The sequence below is a fragment of the Arachis hypogaea genome, chromosome 19, assembly GCF_003086295.3.
Source record: "Arachis hypogaea cultivar Tifrunner chromosome 19, arahy.Tifrunner.gnm2.J5K5, whole genome shotgun sequence".
In the NCBI taxonomy this organism is placed as follows: Eukaryota; Viridiplantae; Streptophyta; class Magnoliopsida; order Fabales; family Fabaceae; genus Arachis; species Arachis hypogaea.
This window is the reverse complement of record NC_092054.1, coordinates 158,583,846-158,608,148: the sequence shown is the minus strand read 5'-3', so window position 1 is coordinate 158,608,148 and position 24,303 is coordinate 158,583,846. Positions and strand designations below refer to the sequence as shown.

General features: G+C 33.9%; 4 protein-coding genes across 7 annotated transcripts; 2 read left to right on the top strand and 2 right to left on the bottom strand.

Moving 5' to 3' along the window:
* The first annotated feature begins 376 nt into the window (after positions 1–376).
* On the top strand, positions 377–3,364 carry LOC112779571 (uncharacterized). Its single transcript, XM_025823886.3, has 4 exons — positions 377–718; positions 796–878; positions 981–2,159; positions 2,439–3,364. The coding sequence occupies exons 1-4, from the start codon at positions 517–519 to the stop codon at positions 3,042–3,044; spliced, it is 2,070 nt and encodes a 689-aa protein (XP_025679671.1). The 5' UTR covers positions 377–516; the 3' UTR covers positions 3,045–3,364.
* Positions 3,365–8,812: 5,448 nt separating this feature from the next.
* On the bottom strand, positions 8,813–11,895 carry LOC112777522 (uncharacterized). Its single transcript, XM_025821909.3, has 7 exons — positions 11,370–11,895; positions 11,255–11,286; positions 10,266–10,363; positions 10,071–10,153; positions 9,657–9,734; positions 9,478–9,576; positions 8,813–9,346 (listed from the first exon to the last, which is right to left on the bottom strand). Exons 1-7 carry the CDS (start codon positions 11,451–11,453, stop codon positions 9,068–9,070), a joined length of 753 nt encoding a protein of 250 aa, XP_025677694.1. The 5' UTR covers positions 11,454–11,895; the 3' UTR covers positions 8,813–9,067.
* On the bottom strand, positions 11,893–14,734 carry LOC112780079 (probable fructokinase-7). Its single transcript, XM_025824420.3, has 7 exons — positions 14,567–14,734; positions 13,596–13,804; positions 13,205–13,417; positions 12,918–13,115; positions 12,538–12,678; positions 12,346–12,462; positions 11,893–12,256 (listed from the first exon to the last, which is right to left on the bottom strand). Exons 1-7 carry the CDS (start codon positions 14,586–14,588, stop codon positions 12,119–12,121), a joined length of 1,038 nt encoding a protein of 345 aa, XP_025680205.1. The 5' UTR covers positions 14,589–14,734; the 3' UTR covers positions 11,893–12,118.
* Positions 14,735–17,644: 2,910 nt separating this feature from the next.
* LOC112779775 (O-fucosyltransferase 1) lies at positions 17,645–22,475 on the top strand. Of its 4 annotated transcripts, none has more exons than XR_011876928.1 (10): positions 17,647–17,952; positions 18,050–18,212; positions 18,347–18,425; positions 18,527–18,597; positions 18,684–18,772; positions 19,472–19,595; positions 19,677–19,960; positions 21,056–21,185; positions 21,362–22,076; positions 22,182–22,475. XR_011876928.1 is itself a non-coding variant. In XM_025824114.3 (9 exons), the coding sequence occupies exons 1-9, from the start codon at positions 17,945–17,947 to the stop codon at positions 21,950–21,952; spliced, it is 1,539 nt and encodes a 512-aa protein (XP_025679899.1). In that variant the 5' UTR covers positions 17,645–17,944; the 3' UTR covers positions 21,953–22,475. The 4 variants fall into 4 exon arrangements, 2 of the variants coding, with proteins under 2 accessions (XP_025679899.1, XP_025679900.1); XR_011876929.1 differs by having other exon boundaries at positions 18,347–18,441; XM_025824114.3 differs by having other exon boundaries at positions 17,645–17,952; positions 21,362–22,475.
* Positions 22,476–24,303: the final 1,828 nt, after the last annotated feature.

The following is a 24,303-nucleotide window of genomic DNA, read 5'->3' as shown; positions in this document are numbered from 1 at the left end:
TTAGAGAGAGAAATGCTTCTTGACTTCTTATATAGTATAAGAAATATATATTAAGAGTGAAATATTTCATAATTCATAATTTCGAAAAAGAATCAAGTAAGAGAATATAAGATGAGAAGACACCATATTCAATTCAAAATTTTAAGATAATAAATTAATGGGATTCTCATCTTATAAACTCCTCACTCTTCTTTACTTTTTTTAATGTGGGACTAAATTTAATACTCCTCACACTTATTAATAGTACACAGAAAAGTAGAGTTGAAGGAAAAAGAAATTTGAAAAGGTGATGACGTACTTGTAGTTGTCTTAACAGATAGATATACAAATGTGACCGTTTTTATAGATCCTTGGAAGGGATCCGGTTTTGTCGCTCATTAATCAGCCTGGCCTGCACCTGCATCATCATCATCATCATATATATGCCACCAAATACAAAACTCACAAGCTAATAAGCACCCTCTTTCTCTGCATGTCATTTTCACTAGTTTGTTTTCAAAGATTTAACCAATTATTATGGGGAAGGACTATTGGTGGTATTGGCCTGCTCCTGCATTTGGAAGGTCCTCTTCCTCCTCCTCCTCCTCCTCCAAGCCTTCTACTTCTACTGGTTGCATGTGTTCTCTCTTTCAAACCTTCCATTTCCATCCATTTCACTTTTCCATAAACCAACATCAACACAAGTCTCCCTCTTCCATCTCACAATGTCTCTCCAAAGGTACTATTACTATATAATATATACATTCTATACTATACTATTGTCTCTGCATCTAACCCTCTATAAATCATCATCAGATGGTGCTGAAGGACCAAGGAATAGCTTGGAATCACAACATGGTACTGCCTCCTCAAAAGAACAACAACATTTACAAATTCCGGTAACTTGTTAATTATTAGTTTAACTTGTCTATTTCATACATGTCACAAATTTTTACCAACTTTTAGGACTACTAACACTCTACCAATTCTTGAAAGTACAGAAGAACATTCGAATCAAAACAAGCAGAAGCATGACAAGAACAAGATCAGGAAATTATTCGAGTGATTTCTCCTCGGAAATGAGCTTCTCTCCGGGAACCAAGACACCAACATTGGTTGCAAGATTGATGGGGCTTGATCTTCTTCCTGAAAACAACTCTTCCTCTCCTAATTCCTCCTCTTCTTCAACCCTCTCCACTCCAATAATTAGTAACAAACATGGAAGAAGCAACAACAATAACAATAATCCACAGGTTCATCATCATAACCCTAAAGCAAGGCACCAGCATCACCACATCCAAATAATGAGACACAGACACAGCACAGACAGCATAGGAACCATTCGTTCCTTGTCTGATACTCCAAGAAGATCAGATGTTGAGCATAGTAGACTCTCTTTGCAAATCAACAAGGAGAACATTGGGGTTGATGAGAACTACTTGGAAGCCCCTCGCTTCTCATTTTCAAAGAGGAAATTTGATGAGAACAACAACAATAGTAGTAGCAGCAGAAGTCCAAGCCACTATGCAAGGCAAATTGTGAAGCAGGTTAAGGAAAGTGTAAGCAGGAGAGTTGGGATAACTGACATAACCAACACTGTTAAGAACAGAGAGCAAGAATCTTCTGTGGTCCAACAAATCAGATTCAAGAAAGCTACAAAGACAAGTAGTAATGTGAATGTGAATGTGAATGTGATTGTGAATGAAGCTTGCAGCCCGGGGAAGCAGTCACCAAGACTCAGCAGATTCGTTGACTCCAAACACAATAACCCAAACAGCATCACAAAACCATCATCACCTCTTACCCCAAAAGATCAAAAGCCGTTATCATCGTCACCTACTACTACTCCACTTCCTATTGCTCACCAGACTGAAACACAATTAAGCTCAAAAGATGATTTGCAGAGCAAAAAGTCATCATCAGCTCCAAAATGCAAGAGAAGCAGGACTACTGAGAAGTTGGGATCAGGGGTGAATAGGACTACTGCTCCACAGACATCATCAATAAGAAAGAAGCAACAAGAGTCATTTGTTTCCTGTACACTCTCACCAACAAGACCCAAAACCAAGAACAGATCAACTCATCCACTTTCAAGCAACCTTCTTCTCAATACAGCTCCAAATCTTCTCCCTGTCAAGACTCACCCTTCTCCTCTCCCAACTAAAATCCCCCAAAAACAGGTACCCCATTTATCAAATTGCAACACTTTAAATTTTAGTCCATCTCTTTTTTTTTTGTTCTAAACAAGTTTGTGTTTTTTAATATGTACATCTTTTTGGTACTTTAGTGCTAGCTTGTAAATCTATCTAACTATATTAAAACTTCGTCCTTTCCTTTTAATTTCGTCATCTATATGTTTGATTAATTAGATTTCTTTAATCATTCGTCACTGGTTAAATTAATTAATTATAGTTTGCGTGTGGATTAAGGTTTTTAACAACAATAACCAAATATTGCAGCCATGTGATACTCAAGAACAAAGACGCAGCAGCGCACAGTTATCAAGTTGTGCCCGCCAGAAGTACAAAAAAGATGCAATTCAAACACCCGCCGGCGCCACCACCACCGCAGCCGACGATCAAGGACCAGAATTTGAGTACATCACAAGCATACTAAGCCGCACGGGGTTGCGCAAAGCTACGTTACCCCAAATCCAATACCAATGGTTCTCTCTTTCCCACCCATTAGACCCTTCACTCTTTCACAACCTCGAGCATCACTACCCATCATCCAATCCAGACAAAGGTTGCATCTTTACGCAGAGGGACCAACTGGGTCTTCGCTGTAACCGGAGACTACTATTCGACTTGGTCGATGAACTGCTGTCGGAGATTCTGGCAAGACGAAAACACGAGGGTGGGTTGTTGGTGGAGACAGTGTGGAGGAAGGTTCGGAGTTTCCCAGGTGCGAAGTGTGAGGTTCTGGAGGATATTGATGGGTTGATAGAAATGGAGGAGATGGAGAGGAAGGTGAAGGAGGAAAGAGAAGAAGGGTTGGTGATGGAGATTGGAAGGAGCATAATGGAGACGTTGGTGCATGAAACTGTTACCGTCTTCATGCTTTGAGACGCCGTCGTTTTGGACGGGAGACATGCGGCAGACGATGTCACATGGGCCCGTTTGGAGACCGTTCTAATCTTCACGTGATCAGATTCTCCCTCGCCTGGCCCATCATCCATTACCGCCGTCTAGATTTAATTCTTAAAACTTTTTCGATTTTAAACAACTTAATTCGTTGTATAAAATTTTTACTAGGTCGAATAGTTTTAAGATTTAAATCTTTGTTAAAATTTTTATATTCAAAATGCTAGGTGTTTAATTTCTTTTACTAACTAAGTGTAATCAAGTTGTTAAAAATAAAATTCTATTCACTGCTATATTCAAAAGTTCGTTCTCTCTTTTAATTACCGTCTCACTTTCAAACGCACCATTTTTTTTTCTTTCGATTTTTTGTTATACAATCTTGCTAGTCGCTACGTTATTAATATTATTTTTGTCCACTTTTGTCAACTCTTATTTATGATTATATTTAATGGAAGTATCTTTGCGGATATATCTAATAAAAATATCTTTTTTATAATTATGTTTAATGAAAGTGTCTTTATAGATGTATTTTCTAGATGTATCTCTTTATATATGTATTTAAAATATAATAATTAATTATTGTTAACAATAAATTAACAAATAATATATTGGTACCCTATACTTTTTCTTTATTATATTATGCTGCATTTTTATGCATTCTATTCAGAATTTTAGGTTAATTACATTTTGTTTTACAATTTTTTAATCTAAAACACAATGTTTATGAAATTGAACATAAACTTTTGTTAAATATACAAATTTTCAATGACAATAAAAAATCATAGTTCAAATGAGTTAAATTAAATTTGTGCGAATTAGATTTTTTTTTTCCTTCATTAAACGTAATTGACGAGATATAAATGACTTTTTTTTATGATTCTGATAAATTAGTGTGAGTTATCAGAATATTAACTTCAATTACTTGTATTATTGTTCTATATTCAATATTTATATGCTGTTTGTATATATTTTTATTTTTAATTCTGATTATTTACAATGATTTTAGTTTTTATTGTTCTGTAATAAATTAATGTTCTATAATCTGATTTTTGTTTTATATATGCGAATTTCTATACTATGTTAATAGAAATATGTGTAATGGTAAAATATTTTTGTATGGCAACGAACCAAAATTTGTTTTTTATATGATTTTCACGGTAGTTATTTTAGAATTAATTTTTATATGATAATGATTATTATGTGCTAAAAATTGAGATGATTTTTAACATTTTTGAAAAAATTAAAAAAATCTATAAATAAATAATATTAAACATAAAAATTTTTCTATTAAAATAAGAAACTTAAATAGAAGAAAAAATAAAATAAAAAATTAACTCATTATATATATAGTAGATTACATACATATTGATGGTATATATAATAATATTTATTTATGCTAATAATAACATCCGAGGCTATATATATTAACCTTAAAATTACAGTTACGCAATAAATTAAAATAAGTTTCACTTAATGTTTCATAAAATTTGATTTAAATGAGATCACTGATCTTTTCCCGCATTTCAAGACATGAACAAGAGTTGTTAATCTTATATGAATCATACTATATATACTATATTTTTATATTTTAATTTACTGAAATTTGTTATAAAGTAATAAACGTATACAGATGCTGGTGTCGTACCTACCTAGAAGATTACGTAAGGGGATAATAAAAATTAAAAAGGCACATGCATGACGCTTACATTACTTGAATGAACTACCTAGTGAGATAAGGAGTGGAATATGGTCAGAGAATCATCATATTGTATTTGGTTCTTGCTTCATGGAAGTTTGAGATTGTTATCTAGCGCAAGATTGCAATCATTTTCTTATTTATTAACTTCAATTAAAATGTATGTGTTTTTGCATGCAAACGTGAACTTCAATATATGCAAGAGTTTTACCCTTTTTCCTTTCCTTTTATTTCTTTCTTACTATTATTTTTTTTAAATAACAAAATGAAGTAACATGCTAAAGTACAATATCTCCAAGAAGTTAGAGAAATTAGTATATATAAAATGTCTGGACGCATTCAAAAATATTATCATAGCTAGAGCCAATAATATATATAATATTAAAAATTTATACAAAAAATTATATAATATAAAATGTATTACAAAAATATACCAATAAAAAATATATATTTTAAAGTACAAAAAATATGTATGTACTTTTTATTAACAAAGTGGTCGATTCTTCGTATCATAAAATTTATCGATAATAGAATATGTGTCAAATTTTTCAACAATTTTCTTTTTAATATAATTAAAAGATAATTAGTAAGAAATTTATCTTTCATTTTGTTTTTGAGTTATTCTTCACAATATTTATAGCAGAAAAAAGATCTCTCATTTATAGTAGTTGAAATAAAAAAAATTAATACTAAATAAATAAAAAAGAACGTTCACAAGAAAAAAAAAATCTACTTTTGTGATTTAAAAAATTTTATTTAATTAAAAAATATTAGTAATAATATCTTTTTAAATTTTTTAATATTGTTACTTATTTTTTAAATATTAAAATTATTAGTATTTAGATTAAATTAAACTTTTATTTATATTAGACTAAATATTAAATAATTTTTAAAAAAAATTAAATCATACTTAATAACTTATTATTATTAATTTTTTTTAAAAAAATTAGGAGGAGCGACCCCTCTCCTCACCCTTGTACGTCCATCCTGGTCTTGCATATATATATATATATATATAAAATAAAGCTTAAAATGAATTGAGTCTGTTTTTTTCAATTTATGCATGCATGCATATGCGTTAGGAGAAGTATTTATTTTATGCGTAACATATTCAACAGCGAGAAATATTTTCATGCTTTAATATATCAATAGCATCAAATGCTATGTGCAGTAATTAACATGAATATGGCAGTTCTGATGCATAAACTATTAAGTATTTAGTACACTATAGAAAGAAGAAATAAGCGGGAGTGAAAATTCAAAAAGTTAATTAATAATTAAGTGACGTGGATTGTTTTTAACTAGCTACGGTGGAAAGTGGAAACAGGTAAAAAGATTGAGACCTGAGATGGGTGTGTCTGACCAATTTAATGATGTTTAGCTGCTTAGAGTAACACTTGTTTCGCTTATGGATCTGTTTGTTTCTGCGTGTCCTTCAAGGGTTTTGTGTTCTGAAATTGCTGACTCTTTGGCCCATGCATTATCACAAATACCATATATATATGATTGATGATGCATTATTCAATTATTATTAATAATTATATATGAGTCACTGATTGAGAAAAAAATGGGCTTCATATATTTAGGAAAAGGTGACACCCCTTAGCATAAAAGGAGAGGGAGAAAAAAAAAGGTAGTGCAATATATTTATTAAAAGGGCAATCTTTTTTGTTATGGCCAAATGCAAATTCATTTATCACTACTCAAAATGTTAGCACTGATTCTAACGCCAGACAAGAAAAATGGGGGGCCACTACTACTGCCTCATGTTTCTTTCTTTCCTTCCATATTTTTCGAAAACGTAAATTGAAAGAAACATATGCATGGCAATGGCAAATCGCCAAATCCTACTTGGTTTATTTTCTTCAATTTTAGTTGGTATAATAAGTCATATCTTTTTGCTATTATAGCATAATTTTCACCTTTTTGTATTTTTGAATACAATATAAATACTAATAACATGCTAACACTACTATTATTCTCCATCAATCGTTATGTTGATGAATTAATTAGATCCAGCAGTTATATTCAAACAATGATAATCATGAGCTACTATATATCATCACTTAAATAAATTATATAAAAATGTTTAGTAACAAATTTTTTTTTTATTTAACATTCATAAATTATAATTTTTTGTCTCCCTTACATTACATTACCGTAAATGATGATATGTATACGTTTATAATCAAGTTTGTCCCTACTCTCTATATATGCAAATGTGACAACTACCATACAAGCTAAGCATGCTACTGATCTAGATGGAACCATAAACAATTATCATGCGCAAAGCGTACTCTTAACTTTAGATGTGACTGAACACCACATATACAATATGCGGTACGGTAATCATAAAGATAGATTCATAGCATCCGCATCATAATAATTGACTTAAGAATTAAACCAAAATTATACCAACCCTATATCAACACGTACCTTATATATATATAACATTTGGTTAAAGTCTTGGTTTATATGATTGGAAGATTTTTAAGTATACTGTTATCGGTGTATCAGTAATTTTTAATCGTTGATCTTAATTATATATATTATATATATTTTTTATAATTAAGATCAACGGTTAAAAATAACTGAAACACCGGTATGACGGTACACTTGAAAATTTTCCTATATGATTTACACTTGTGCATAGGCAAATAATTTCTTACGCACGAAAATTTTCATTTATCCAATAATTGAAGTTCAATATTTCATTATACAGATCAATTTAATAAAATTTCATAAATTTTGGAATTAGTTTGATATATATATGTCATCATAATATTTTATTTTTACACAACTTTAAAAATATAAGTAAATACGACTATTAAATCACATATCTATTGATATTCGATTTTTTTTTTAATTTGTTAAACTTTATTATTAAGATATCATAACATAATTCAACAGTTAGATTGATAAAATTTATTGCCTTTAAAAAATATTATTTGATAGTATAAGTCAATAAAACTTAAAAGAAGCATGAAAATGATCCATCCGCTATGTATATGATTTGAAAATACAAAATATCATTGAATATATAGTATGTGAACAATAATGATATGTAGGATCATAATTCAAACGTGAAATTGATTGGGAGAAGAGATTCATCAAGGAGGCTAGTGATTAAGCTAGTAGACTAGTACAAATAGAGGTACCACATTAATTTATGAAAGGTCCAATTCAAAATGTAAACAGTAGTGATCCTGATATTACTCGAAGAGAGGTACTGATAATATGAAGTAACTCCTACCAAACAAGGTCTCAGGTATTAAAAGTAGAGGTATTATGGTTGCAGTTGTAGGTGTAGGCCTAGGGTGAAGGGCACTTGTTGCATGCCAGAAGATCATAATTGCAAGAAACTTGAGTAGAAATAGCAAGTTAATTCTTCTGTGCAACACTGCAAAGAAACTCAGTGGGAAACTTCATGATATAGAAAAGCAACCATGATACACGAATCCCTAAAACTGAGTTAGGTAATACGTATCAATGGCGAGAAGTATGGTATTTATACTCAAATCCTACCATTATTGTGTAAAAAAGTCTTGTCCCACCACTTTAGCAGGATTGCAGAGCTATTTGGAAGTAGGATTGTGGTATTCTTATTCGTATATCAAGTTATCAACTGAGCATATTTACCATGCAATAATAGCCATGTTTTCATACAATCACACAAATCTAAAATTCTCCAGTAAAACAATTCCCATGCAGAAAGAAACTTGTGATTTGGATGCCAAAAAAAAAAAAAAAAAAAAGAAAGATAGCAGCTGTTTCAGCGTTTTTAACTGCTTTCACTTTTGATGAATACGGAGAACACATTGAATGAAAAAGATTTCTTGGGTCTAGTTGTGCGATAAATTGAAATCCAGTTACAAGCACGGGTGCTGTTTTTACTTTAAAAATGAAAATGAAAAAAGAGGCATAATGATTGAAAAGTTTCGCCAGATGGTCAAGTTATTTTATATTCAAATTTTGTAAATCATGCTTGAGCGAACAATGCTATCTATCTGCAAGCATTTAAGAAGCGAGTATGAGTAGTACGAGACAAGTTGAATGATCACAAAGGAGAACCTAGCTGGACATATTGATTGTTCTTTGCCCGAAAGTAGCAGAGGAATTAAGGCATTCACAGTTTTGTGCTAGACTGCTAGCCAATACAAGTGAGAAGCTCAGTCATTCTGTGACGATGAAAGACAACGTTTGCATGCTAATGTGTAGAAATAATGGAGAACAGAAGGTAAACCTTGTACAAAAATTATGGACTTCTAATTCAATGAATTTACTGCAGTAATATCTTAGAATAACACTCTCATGTTCTGCCATCTACATCGAAGCCAGCACCAGTCCAGCCAGGAGCTGAAGATCTACCTTTGGAGACAGCACCGATTCCTTTCCCTTTAATGTGGAAATTTACTTTCTTTTTAGTTCTTCCTTCGCCTTCATTAGGAGACTGATGATGAGATCCAACTTTCTGACCACTACCTTGGTCGGGAATGCTCTCAGCTGATCCCCCACTTTCCCTTGCATTGGAAGCAGAGGATCCATCACGGGTTGAACCATCCTGAGAAGAACTTGCAGATTTCCCATCCTAATGTAATTGAAATGCAATGTTTAAACATTTATTGCTATAATAAATGTTTTTAAACATTTATTGCTATAATATATGTTAGAGGTCATCAGCAATATTAATATAAAATTAGTAAACTATGAAGGACGTACATGATGAGAATTAGTTGATGCACGATTTGGATTCAAAGCTTCGAGTCGTCTTTTTAATTCCTCCAGCCTAGAAAACTGGGAATTACTGCTCTCTTGAACCTATATAGAAGATTGTTATTATCAAACAAGAGAATATAGATTGTGTTAAGTATCTTATATCTTCGTTTGGCAATAGTTACCAGATTGCTCAAGTCATCACATAACTTCTGCTTTAATGCCTCTTCATCCTTCACTACTTTTGATGCTGCCTCCCACACCTGACACACACAGTCAAGATATTAAAATTACATATGCAACTTATTGTTGCTGATAATTTAGAGGACCAAATCGCCCATAACTTCATTTAGTTACATGGCATCTACAGTGATTTAGTGATTTGAACAAAAGATTGTGAGGAAAGTAAAGCAACCCAAAAGCAAATCAATTACGGCAATGCTAAAAGTGAATCAAGATCTGAAGTCACGCAGTAACGTGGCATTTGACTAACACAATGACATGATACATACTTTCTTTTTGATTGCACAGATAACCAAAATATTGATATGATGAAAATAGCAAGCCAATACAAGATAGAGTTTATTAAAGTAACATACCTTCCGTGCCTGTTCTTCTTTGAGCTTGGCCATGCGAATTTTCTCTGTTTGTGTCTCTATTTTCTTTCTCAAAAGTTCAAGTGCTTAAAGAATGCATCATGTATAAAAGTAAACCAAAATCATTCACCATAACAACCAGGGAAAAACAACCGTTTTAAATTTTTGCCATGAGAAGCAACAGTGACAGGTGGAAACCTGCTTTCTTTGGGCCGGCCGTGAGTTTCATCTCCATTGTAAGATTTGCAAGCTCACGCTCAACATCGCGAATTTTAGAATAGTTTTCTTGAATGTATCTGAAATTAATTAAACAGAGATCAAGATGACAGACACTCTGCTTGCTTGATAATCTAACTATATGGTGGCAATAAATGGTGCCTCTATATATATTACAAACAATCAACAATATGTAATAGTGGAGACAGGATGAAGGGGGGTCCAAAACTACATAGGATCATGCTTCTAAAATAGAGCATCTACTTCCTGGATCCTATGATTCATTAGATAAATTTGCTCACCCTTTGCTCAAAAACCTCAAAAACCTTGTCTGAATTAATTACTAGTTCCACAATAGGGAGAGGCATGATTATTCTAACCAATTTCATTTTCTATATAACTCATACACCAAATAACAAATTTAGCACAGCAAAATCGCACTAATATTAACAGAAAAACAACAGTCAAATGTATACAAAATCATAAACATGGATCATCAGTGTTACCACCATCCAAAAATGCAATTAATTCCTTACTGCAATTCCTAATATTCCAACATTTTAAACAAAGGTGCAAAAAACATCATCTCCACTTGACCACTTCCTTCTGCTACCATATTACCAGAACTTCAGTTTATACCATAATTAATAAATAATGCTATTGCTTCAACAGCTTGTTATTGCATCTTCAATCTTTCGTAGCCACAGGATTTTAGCTATCATTGCCAGGAGAATCATTGGATTATATAAAATTGATGTCCAATTTCTACTTCAAGAGAACAAAAATTAAAATTACTCGTAAACCAAAAATCAAAGAAACAATGAATTCAATTCGACCATTGAAGTAAAACGACCTAAATTGAAACAATGCCGCAAATGCAACCGCACAAAAAGAATCAATAACCAAGCACAAACTCATCGCCAGATCCAAATGAACAAAAAAATAGCCAGAGAAAGAGAAAGAGAAGTTACCTGTGCAATTGAAGTTGCTCTTCTTCGATGATCTACAACAAGAAGGAAGGAAGCGAAGAATGAGAAAATGAAGTAACGACGGAATTGAATTGAAGAGCGAAGAATAGAGAAGTACCTTCTCGGTGTAGCTAATGACGGAAGCTTCTCGAGGGAGACCGTCAGGTCCGATCTCAGGGACGAACGACTGGTTTGAAGCCATTTCGGAAAAAATCTCACACTCCGGCGTGGGGTTTGCGATCTCCGAACAGCAGCGGCGCCCGCGGTTCGACGCCGGTTCAGAACACGGTTTTTGCGGAATTGAACCCAAATCGAAAAATGGCCTCTGATTTTTATATCTGGTTTTTATTTATATTATACGAGTCTGAGTCTGAGTCTGTGTATGACGAGTTTTGCCACATGCTTAGTTGCCTACCCACGTTCGCCAGTCACGAAAAGCCTTCGTTTTCTATCTTCGTAATTTTAGCTTTCTTTCTTCGAAATATTATGGATTTTTTATTTAATCACTATTATCCAATAACATACTACTCATGTTGTAAAACTTTTATGTGATAGATATAATTAATTATATAAATTTAATTTCAGGCACATAAACGGGTAATTAATTTCTTCATATGAGAGATTAGGCAAGGCACTAGTCACAAAAGAAGAAGAGATTTTTTGATCATTGGAGTATACAATTTGTTAATTTCCTCTACTATAAATGAATCGATTTATTACAAAATCTATAGCTTGAGTGAGCAACGCAATTGAGCTTATTGTAAATGAAAAAAAAAATACAAAGTAAAAGATACAAAGCCATAGCTTAACACCATATAGTAGTACATTTTTATAACAGAAGAAACTGTCAAGTGTTAATGGTTGGTGCTATATTGTAGTTGCTTCTAACATGAACTGCGCAACAGCTTCTTTGTTAGGTAGTGCGGGAATTGCACCTCTCTTTGTCACAGTGATGGCACCACATATGTTGGCAAATCGTAGCGCTTTCCGGAGTTGCTCCTCCTCCTAAATCACCATCAAACTTCAGATTATTCATTGTATCATAACATGAAAGAAGCATTTGAAGAATCTTCAACTTGCATTATGTAAAAGACCTGTAAAATGCTTTGATCTGAAGCTATGTTGTAGAGAATCCCACTAACAAATGCATCACCGGCCCCAGTTGTGTCAATGGGGTTAACTTTAACACCTGCCACCCGGCCTTTGAATTTCTGCGCACACAATCAACAATGAAACAAGTGCTTATGCCACTCACTGTCAAATGGACTACTTGGTAGTAAGCTTACCTTGGTGTAATATCTACAACCCTCTGAGCCTTGTGTCACAATTAATAGCTTGAGATTAGGGTGAAAAAGCTTCTTTAATACAACATCATCATCGTTAGGATCATCACCCTCTGTCAAAAACGTAATCTCCTCCTCGCTTATCTGCACATACATAAGATAATAACAAAAAAAAAAGAATGAAAAATGTTTATGGGGCACTTAGTTTTGTTTCTGTTGTCATTTCAGTTGATAAGTTTTTATCACATATTACAAAAGTAAGACCCCTTTCTTTGTTTTGTTGAAAGCAAGAAACCCAATAAATAGATACAAATTGAAAATGAAAACAGAAATCAAAATAAGAACGAAGTTGGTGAAATGCCAAGTGTTATATAACATAATACCTTTATGATATCAGCTTTGTCCCATACACTCATTATGCCTTTCTGAGCAGCCTCAGCTGATGGCCATAGCGCCAATCTCAAATTTGGATCATATGAGAGAATACAACCAGATTCTTTAGCGATTCGCAAGGCGGCAAGATGAGCTGACTTGCATGGATCATGAATCAAGCTAATGGAACCATAATGGAATATTTTAGCCTGCCATCAAGATTACTATTAGTATGCTGACTAAAACCAAAATTCTTGGGTTAAAATTTTATAAACACAAACATAAATTAAGACAACACCTTCTGTATGAGATTTTTGTCAATCTCTGACTCATGAAGAAGCATATCAGCACTAGGGTTCCGGAAAAACAAGAACTCGCGCTCGCCATCGGCTCTAAGCGTGACAAAAGCTAATGCAGTTCTAGCTTCAGAGTCAAACCGCACGCCAGATGTATCAACAAAGTTCTGCTTTAAAATATCACATAACATATACCCGAATTCATCCTTTCCTACCTGAAACACACAGATGGCAAGGAATTAAGCTCTGATTATCTATTCAAGAAAATCAGGCAGACTCTTTCATCACAGAAAAATCTGATAAGTTGAAACAACATAAAGGGTGGTAAATGTCTTGAGTAACAAGAAACCAAATAACCATGTGGATAAACAGACATAGAATTGAGAGATATACCTTGCCTATGAAAGCAGATGAACCACCAAGCCTTGAGATGCCAACTGCTACATTGGCAGGAGCACCACCAGGAGCTTTCTTGAAAGCAGGTGCTTCAGCTAGTGACACTCCACCCACCGTTGGTACAAAGTCTATTAACAGTTCACCCAAGCAAACAACTAGTTCACTTGTTTTCTTGTCATCTTCTTGTTTCAAATCACCAGATTTACCTGCACGGACACAGTATCCAGGGTTTCAGAAATTTTCACTAGCTAAAATCTAATTGCTTTACATAGAACACAATATACTGAAACTTTTGAAGGGGACCATGGCCTCTCTCAAGGTCTATGACTGTGACATGCTAAACCTGAATTCAGTTGTGACCTCTCTGTTCCCTTAGAGCCAAAATTCACAAATACCATAATGCAAAATGCAGTACTTTGAGATCAAATACTACAAGGAATACTCTAACAACCAAACACGATCTTCAAGTGCATTACCCTTTTCAGATTATGCACTTCACAATATAAAGATAAAATAGAATCTATACAAGACATGACAGCTAAGTATAGATAGATAAAATCATGTATTAAGCTCGACTCGGATACATTGCGTTATAAGAGAAAAGATTCCAACATGCATCATCATCATCATGATTATTGTCCACTCCATGCACTAATGGGAATCGGACCCCAGAAAATTGGTGTCAATGTGCCATCTTTTATTAATGAAAATATGCTCATATGACAACAAAATAAATAAATAAATAAAGCAATACATTCAGACGTAATCTACAATCTGATTGAATGGAATGATTCCTGTGATAGCAAGAACCTAAAATTCGAAAAAATTCAAAGATGCAATCTTTAGCTCACAAATCAAGTTCCAGCCGAGGAAATGAATAAACCCACGTTAACTAAACAACAGGGGATTAATGTTGAGTACAAGAACAGACCTTAACGAATGAAAATAAAGAAAAGTAGATGAAAAACCTGAGGGGGTAAACTGGGCCATGGAGTTGAGATTGAAAGCGAGAAACAGAGTAATGGGAAAATGGAGAAGAGGAGGAAAAAGGGTATGTGGTTTGTTACGTAGTGAATAGTTTATAGTTACAGTGAGAGAGAAAGAAGAAGAGGGATGCGAGTAGGAGAGAAATCAGTTGGCTTTAAAGAGGATTAGAGAATCATAGATTGTGTTGTTGAACTGAAAGTGAAAAGTGAAAACAGAGGAAGGGGCAAAATGGATTTTCATTCATCAGCTACGTACTATATTTCTAAAATAAAATTTTTAATCATATTATTATTATTATTATTATTATTGAACTATTTTCATTAAGGTATATTAAATTTTTGATGTTTTAAAATATTAAAGTGAATTCGAGCAACTCGATTATTCGATTATTAAGTTCAATCTGACTTAATTAGGATTTTTTTTATTTAAATTAAAAAAATATAATATTATCGATTTAAATAAATGTATAAGTATTTATTGAAATATATTTAGAGTCATATCTCGGATGCCGTGGGAGAAACCGAAAATCAAACGTATCTCGGATGCAGTGATCCCGTTATGTGTAATAGGACTCGCTGGTCATATCTCGGGTGCACCTGAGATATAATAAGAGAGCATCTCGGATACACTGAATTCCGAGATATGCTCATTTTTGACATGGGGCACTGCATCCGAGATACGTGTAAGGAAGCAAAACAGGGGCACTGCATCCGAGATATAGTCAAGATTATAATTAGAGTCTCAGCACCCAAGATATGTTGTACAATAAGTCTATTTATAGAGACCATCCTAATACCTCTCCTCACACAATTCACAAACTATTCTTTTCTTTGTCTTTCGATTTTGCTCTGATGGAGAACAATCAATACTTTTTTGTGGTGGTTTATCCGAATGGGATAGTCAGACACGGTGATGAAGGAGTGATATTTGAGTTGACAACACTGTGATGCTGCGCACTTACCGGGTTGATACCCTAGATGTGCGTTAAAGACGATCATGCTGCGTAATATGGAAGGAGTAGGAACAAAGGAGGTTGGGAGAATTGCATATAGATTTCTGTATGCGCTTCCGAACGGTAGATTTACAAACCGGTTATTCTGGATAGATGGGGATCAGCATGTGAAGGTCATGCTCGACTTACATGTGCAACTAATATCCCAACATATGATGGAGTTGTATGCTGTGGTCCGAGATGTAGTTGTTGGGGATGGGCTGTCTCCTCCGGGTCCTGAAGTCGTGCCGCTCGAGACGGCACCAATCCACTATGACCAGCCTCATGATAGTGCCGATGATTCCGACAATGAAGGTGATTCCACCTATGTTGTCGGGTCCGAGTCGTCGAGTGATACAGTGTTAGAGGATGAATTTGTGCCGGAGACTCCCAATGGCAGCGTCAGTAGGTTTATGCTACCTTCGTTCGCCTTTGGCCATTGCTCGACTGTCGGATGTTCTTAGCCATTACCAGACGTGGGTGTCCCAATGCACCCCACTCGGATCCATGACGACGCATGCAGTTTAGGGTTTAGGTCTTTTTGTTCTAATGTTGTTACTTTGATGTACTCAATGTTATTAAATGTGTTTAATGTGTAATGAAACATAATTTCTATATAACTAGTTACCTTCGATTGTTATGGGACCATTTTTCATTCATAACATTACAATATTTTCATAAAAAAAGCATACAATATATTTATAACATAAGATCTTGACTATATCTCGGATGCAGTGCCCCTATTTTGCTTCCTTGCACGTATCTTGGATGCAGTGCCCCATGTCAGAATATGAGCATATCTCGAATGCAATGTATCTGAGATGCTCTTTTGTTCATAATTCGAGTGCACTTAGGATATGACCAGCGCGTCCCGTATCACAAATCAAAGTTACTGCATCCGAAATACGTGTGTTTTTCGGTTTCTCCCATTATATCCGAGATATGACTCCAAATGTAATTTAGTAAATACTTATACGTTTATTTAAATCGATAAATATTATTTTTTTAATTTAAATAAAAAAAGTCACTTAATTAAATTGGGTATTAAATTCGATAGTTAAAATGAATAAAAAAATCTTATTATACCTAATTTTAATTGGTTTGAATATCAGATTGGAAAATTGTAAAATCAAACCGATTTGATTATCCAATTATTTAATATATTATATTAAAAAATAAAAAAGAATAGTATTTATATAATTTTTATTAACTTTAATTTTACCTAATCTACCATTTTTATTAACTTCAAAAAGCATATAAGCTTTGTGAAATTATTAAGCATAAAATCGACCTAACTTATTAGGTAACTATCTTAAATATAATTCTTCTGGACCTCCAAAAAAATATCAATATAAATAAAATGCTCAATAAATCACTCAATAATTTCAAAAAATTTATAATCTTATACACTTCAATTATGAATTGCTTCAAATAACTTAAAATTCTTCCAAAAGTGAAATCTTGTAATGATGATAGCTTGTATAATTTCTTTCATTGCTACAGAAACTTGTTTAAATTTTAATAATTTTTTATCATTTGCTTTTTTGTTTTTTTTTTTTATCTTTAAAAGATGAAGTATCACTGATAGATAGAGTGATATATGAAATTTGTGTAGTTAGAGCTATTGAAATACTATTATTTTCATATTCAAAAGTATTGAAACTCTTTAAATAAATTTCATTATTCATTTATATCTCATCAATATCATTAAAATTGATGTCCTTTTTATCTGACCATCTTTATTATTTTGTTTAATAGTCTCACTTTGATATCTAATTGCTATATCTTAAAATCAATAATAAGATTAAATTCATATGCATTGTTAGCTTAAAAATATATATATAAGTATCTAATTAATTATACCTTCCTTTTTTGGTAAAGTAATTAATTATATTTTATGGTAAGGACTAAGGAGTTTAAACTTTTTGTTCTTGGTCTTAGGAGTTTTTTTTAGTATGAATGTATGATAGATTGGACAACAACTAATATTCAGTGTACACACTCAGTCACGTCTTAGGAGTTTAAGCTTTTATTTTTTTTTTAAATAAGATCCAATTTGTTTTTAACAGTGGCCATTTTACTAAACCAAAACTGAGGCCCATAATAGGGCCCAGTGGCTTGCACGAAGCCAGCTTCCATTTTAATTTTCCTGAAGCCTTTCCACTCACAGTGACTTCGCCTTTTATCTTCCACCGCCGTTCGCCACCGACAACCGCCACTGCTGGCGCCACATATGATAGCTCTGGCACTGCATCCATTTCTCTTCCATTATTAGCAACTACTGTTCCCTACTTCACCTTCGTCCACTACCGAATAATAACGTGAAAGTTCTGGATCCGTAGAAGAACAGAGCCATTGGATCTCAACCATGAGGAGGTAGGGGATGAAGTAACGCATAGATTCAAGCTCGATTGTGACCTTGATTTCGGAGTTGAATCAAAATCACTGTATTGCTGTTGTTCATTTGTTGCAGAGCTGGCTTTCACAGGCAGCATGCAAGGCAAGGCGTAGGGTCAGGGTTCAAGGCCATGGTTGTGAAGCTCTCGGTTGCAGCTCTGGTGCTCTTGATCTGCACCGTATCTTTGTTCTACTCTTCAACTGGAACTTCAAATGCTCCATCCAGTTATCGCTCTGAGGTCGGTGCAAATCCTCACTCAGACTTTTTTTTTAATCTTACGAATTTTCTATCGAATGTTTAGATTCGCTAGCGATTTTTTGTTCTCGATACGTAGTTTCATGTTTTTTTCTTTTTATTTTGATTGAACAACAGATCCGTTTAGCAGAACTTTGGAACAATGCTGATTCTGGTGGTTGGAAGCCATCTTCGGCACCACGAACCCATTGGCCCCGTATCTATCTGTTCTTGTAGTTACAGACTGTTTCTTATGTCATGCAAGATTCTGGAACTCTCTGTTGCTGTAATTTGATGATAATTTGATGTTTTTGGCAGCTCCTCCTACTGAGAGCAACGGCTATTTGCGTGTTCGATGTAATGGTGGGCTAAATCAGCAGCGTAGTGCAGTTTGTACCTTTTCCCTACGACTGTAAACTGTATTATATGTGCTGCTATTCTGTTTATGCTGATAGATTGTGTTTCCGTGGTGTAGATATCTAATGCTGTTCTTGCTGCTCGAATCATGAATGCTACGCTGGTTCTACCAGAGTTGGATGCAAACTCATTTTGGCACGACGACAGGTAAGTATCTTAAATTTAATTCTTCACATACTTCTGACCTACAGCGTATTATTCTTCAGATTCTGAATTCAGATAGTGTTTTGTTTGGGAAAGGAAGGACAAAAAGAGGCTAAGTTGTTTGTCGTGAACATATATGTTATTGTGCATTTTAAGTAAAACTTTTAGTTAATTAGTTTACATTGCTAGAGGTAGAAGTTAACGGTTTGAATATAAACATGAATATGATTTATGATGGAACACTATGATGTTACCTGATCTATTTTGCTCACTTCACACCTAGTTTGACAAGGCTTAGTAATTGTTGTTATATTGACAAAGTTTAATCAATTTCAAGTTGTTAATACATCAAGGAATCTTTAACTTTTTTTTTTTTGGTAGTACTTGACTTGTATTAATTCCATAAATTTAAATTTGTATATTGTATAGTTGTAGCTATTATCAAATGCTAGCTACTTGATAAAATACTTCTGAAAAAAGTGCCTTAAATCTATAGGTGGTTGACCTTAGCTAATTTGTAATGACATATTTGTAATAGTGTCCAGTCTTAGTTTTAGTTAAAAACAAACTGAATCTTTTGGAGACGAAGCTAAACAGACATAAAATGCGGAATCCCCTTTTATGATTGTAGAGAAGCTGGTTTAATCGACTGTCGTGAAGCAATGTCAAAGTACAATATGTTCTTTTGTCTTTTTTATGCAGTGGTTTCCATGGTATCTATGATGTTGAGCATTTCATCAAGACACTGAGGTATGATGTAAAGATTGTTGAAAGCATTCCAGAAAATCAGAAAAATGGCAAAAAGAAGAAAATAAAAGCATTACAGGTAGCTATGATAATTTGATCATTGATTAACAGTTGGAAATTATGTCTATTTCGTGGATAATGTTTGAATATTTTGATACAGATGCGTCCCCCTAGAGATGCTCCCATAAGTTGGTATACGACTGATGCTCTCAAGAAAATGAAGGAACATGGTGCCATCTATCTTACACCCTTTTCACATCGCTTAGCTGAAGAAATTGACAATCCTGAGTACCAAAGGTTGAGGTGCAGAGTTAATTATCATGCTTTAAGGTTCAAGCCGCATATCATGAAGCTAAGTCAATCAATCGTTGATAAGCTACGTGCACAAGGCCCCTATATGTCCATACATCTTCGGTTTGAGATGGATATGTTGTCATTTGCTGGGTAAGTTATCTGTGTTACAACACTGAACAATTATCTCTGCTGGTGCATGCTTATCAAATATCAATTGAGCTTGGACATTGGGTAAATGGTGCTTTGTGCCTTCCCCCAATCAAGAGTTAATTGCATGCTTTTCTATGCATAGGCTATGATTTTCAGTGTGTAGACCATGTTTTGTCAGATTATCGTGTAGCCATGTAGGTAAATTTGTCAGTAGGTTAAAATGAGGAGAGTTTCCATATATCAATGTACCTACATTGGTTCTCTAATTGCTACTCTAAAAGTATTGTATCAATATTTTCTTTAATGTTGGATCCCTGGAGAACATTGCATATTTCTTGATTGACAATTTATAATTTATGATGGATTTTTATATTTGATTTACTATCAAGCATATTTGCCCCAGTATGTTTTCTAAATGGTGTATCTCTTATAGGGCAATTTTGATGGTACAGACAGTTTAGCCTCAATTATTTTGCTGATTTCTTAAAAACTTAGTGTTGGCTTTTGTAGTTTTCTGATTCTTTATAGATATTGGCTTCATCTCTATGGGATTTGAGTTAATTGCAACTATATATATATTGTGTCTGTGTGAAAAAAAAAAAAAAAAAGAAATACATGAAAGAGATGAAGGGGCTATCAAGATGGGTTTGGGGCAGGGGAGAGTGTCTGTCTTTAGCTTGTGTTGAAACTTGAAAGCAATGTTGTCAAACTGAGATTCTACCTAGGATTGGAGAAACTGTATCAAGTGATAACGTGGAAATTTACTCAGTAGAACCATGGTTTTGATTCAGGGGAAGCTTCTGGCATGCTCTCTTATTTTAGCATATGTTAATCAATGGGGTTGATGTGTTCAAAACAAATTTAGCTGCATGGTTTGAAGTATGTAGCAGTTGGGAACTTTTGATGTCATAATTGGAGTTCATTAAGTTCTCATGTATGCATCAGAGTCCAGGGATACCTTCCCATTAGTATCTTGATTGTTTGACAAATGCTGGTTGAAGACTGATTTATTGGTAGATAAATGAACTTCTTTTAAAATAAAATGTAATTCTTCTGTTGCGAACCTACTCATGTCAAATATGAATATGATTGTAGATGCTTTGATATATTTACACCTGAGGAGCAAAAGATTTTGAAGAAGTACCGAGAAGAAAACTTTGCACCAAAAAGACTAGTCTATAATGAAAGAAGGGCCATTGGGAAATGCCCATTGACTCCAGAGGAGGTAAAATCAGTTTGTTCTGAGCGTTTTTTACACTGATTGTGTCTGGTGAATGGATTAACCTTTAAAATCATGCTGCTGAATGCTGATTACAAATTTAGAATCTTTTGAAGATTATAATACCGGTGTTTTATTTAGGAGGATGGACTTAACTCTTTTGAAGATTATAATTACTGCAGGTTGGTCTTATTTTACGTGCACTGGGTTTTGACAATTCTACCAGAATATATCTAGCTGCTGGTGAACTATTTGGTGGGGAGCGATTTATGAACCCGTTTCGAAGTTTGTTCCCTCGACTGGAGAATCATTCTTCAGTGGAAAACTCAGAAGAGCTTGTTCAGAACACTAGGGGATTGGCAGGTTCTGCTGTGGATTACATGGTCTGTCTTCTTTCTGACATCTTCATGCCAACATATGATGGCCCAAGCAACTTTGCGAACAACCTCCTCGGGCATCGCCTTTATTATGGCTTTCGGACTACAATCAGACCTGACAGAAAAGCTCTTGCTCCTATCTTCATCGACAGGGAGAATGGGCGTACAGCAGGTTTTGAAGAAGCTATTAGGAAAGTCATGCTTACAACCAATTTTGGTGAACCTCATAAACGAGTTTCTCCGGAGTCTTTCTATACAAATTCTTGGCCCGAATGCTTCTGCCAAACATCTGCAAAGAACCCTGCTGACAGATGTCCACCAAATGATATTCTGAATATTCTCGATAACGGATTACAGAAAGAAGCAACAGAGCAGACAAATTCCACAATATCTTGAGCATAAACATAAGAAGTACTCAGTGACTTTCGGCTGATTATTCTTTTACTCTTCGGTAACGAACTGCTGCATGCCATATACGGAGAAGGGATGAGAGCTCCTCTTATCCGATCCAGATTTTCAGGTGATATTTTTTTTTTTATCTTCTATCACTATGTTGTCTATCAAGGGAGTTATATAGTTAGATTTGAGAATTGAAGGCGCCCATTTGTATATTTGCATTCTTTAGTTATACTTGTGGACAATGGAAGGAAACCTACGAGAGAAAATTTGATAACGGAGCTGGAAATGTGATTGGAATCATATGAATTTAGGAAAAAATTAACCACACAAATGATGGTCCTTGCCCTAGGCCTGTAATCGCTGTGCGTGAGGAAACCATTACATAGGAAGGATGAAAACTATGGCAGATAAATTGTTAGATATTTGAAGGGATGCTAAAGTAACACTGTCAAATTTATGTTTTATTTATTTATATTTTCATGGATAGTGAGGGAGATTAACATAATCTCTGGTTCAATTATTCCCGCTTTCTATATTTATTCGATCTTATATGTTTTGACTGATGTTAATGTTATCGAACATTCAATGATTCAAATAAGATGATGATAATTAAAAGAATATCTTAATTTTGATGGACATAGTGTAAAATGTTTTATATCGTTTAAAAAGTAGTTATTTTTGCAGAGTAATATTATGTGATTAGATGTATTTAGAAAATTATTTTATATTGAAAAATATTATAATTAAATATCCTAATATTTAAGAAAATGATTAAGATGGATATTGATATGAATTGACGGTGCAAAGTGCACACATACAAACAATTGACAATCGCCATTGCATCTTCTTTGATGCTGCGTCGGGAAAAAATGGTATCCTATTAAAATATGGTTGTTGTATGAGTACGAAAGATTAAACTTTGTTAAAAGGTTATGCTATATATTTAAGTATTTTTTTTATTTAAGTTTTATTCAAGTAGGTTGAATACCAACAAAAATTATTCTCATTAAAAGAGCGTTATTATACGCGTTTTATCTTCTTCTTCTCTTCCGAGCTTCTTCTTCTTCTTTCCTACTCTTCTTTTTCTTCTTCTTTTATATACATGCATTTGTCCTCTTCTTTTTCAAATTTACGTGTACCTTCTCCTCCTTTTTTGCGCACGCATATTCTTCTCCTCCTCTTCCTCTTTCCTCCTTCTCTACTTCTTCTTTTCCTCTTTTGTTATTGTCATCACCAACCCTACTAACATTTTGCTAATGGATTATTTTTTTAAATGATTGAATGGATGCAGATATTTTAAATCTGAATTGAATTGAATTGATAATCTCTAAATTGTAGCAGAGGTGTTTCGAATTTGATTTTATATAATGGATTATATTTCATTCATTCAATACTATACAATTGTTTCACCATGAGTTCGTGTTCGATTCATTATGCAGCTTAGGGGTGTGCATGGCCCGGCCCGACCCGAAGACCCGCCCTGGTCCCGAACACTTTAGGGACTAATTTGATGTGATTTCATCGGGTCTAGGGCCAGGTATGGGTCTCAAAAGTAGACCCGGTCATTATTTCGGGTCGGGTCCGGGCCATAGTTCGGGTCACCCGAAATCGGCCCGGTGGCCCGGTCATCATACACAATTAATATTTTGTGTTATTAGTGATGGATGATGGCTATTATTATGTGAAATTTAAGTATTATAAACCTTAATATTTTGTGTTATTAGTCATTATATATAAGACTATAAGTTAATGTTTTATGTTTAAAATGCATAAGACTTTAGACTAATGCATAATCTTGTGTTATTTGTATTGATTTAAATATTTGGTGTTATTAGGCAATATTAGTATTGATTATGGTTATACTTTAATTTTAGAGAAGAGTTAGTTCTTATTATATTTTTCTAAGTGAATTTTACCATGTCAAATAATGGTTGGAGTCTTAGAAATTTGGATATTTTTACATGCTAACTTACAAGAAGGTATCAAAGTAATATAATGTTAACGGCCCGGTTTTCACCCGGTTTTTACCCGGTATAATCGTGGCCCAAAAGTGTATAGGTTTCATCGGGTCTAGGGTCGGATTCGGGTCTAACAAATAGGCCCGGTATATATTTCGGGCCGGATCTGGGTCACATCAAACCCGGTTTCACCCGGCCCATGCACACCCATTGCAGCTGTTTGAATTTGATTTTATATAATAGATTATGTTTTGTTCATTCAGTACTATACAATTGTCTCACCATGAGTACGTGTTCGGTTCATTATGCAGAAATATGTTTGAATTTGATTTTATATAATCGATTATGTTTCGTTCATTCAATATTATACAATTGTTTCACCATGAGTAC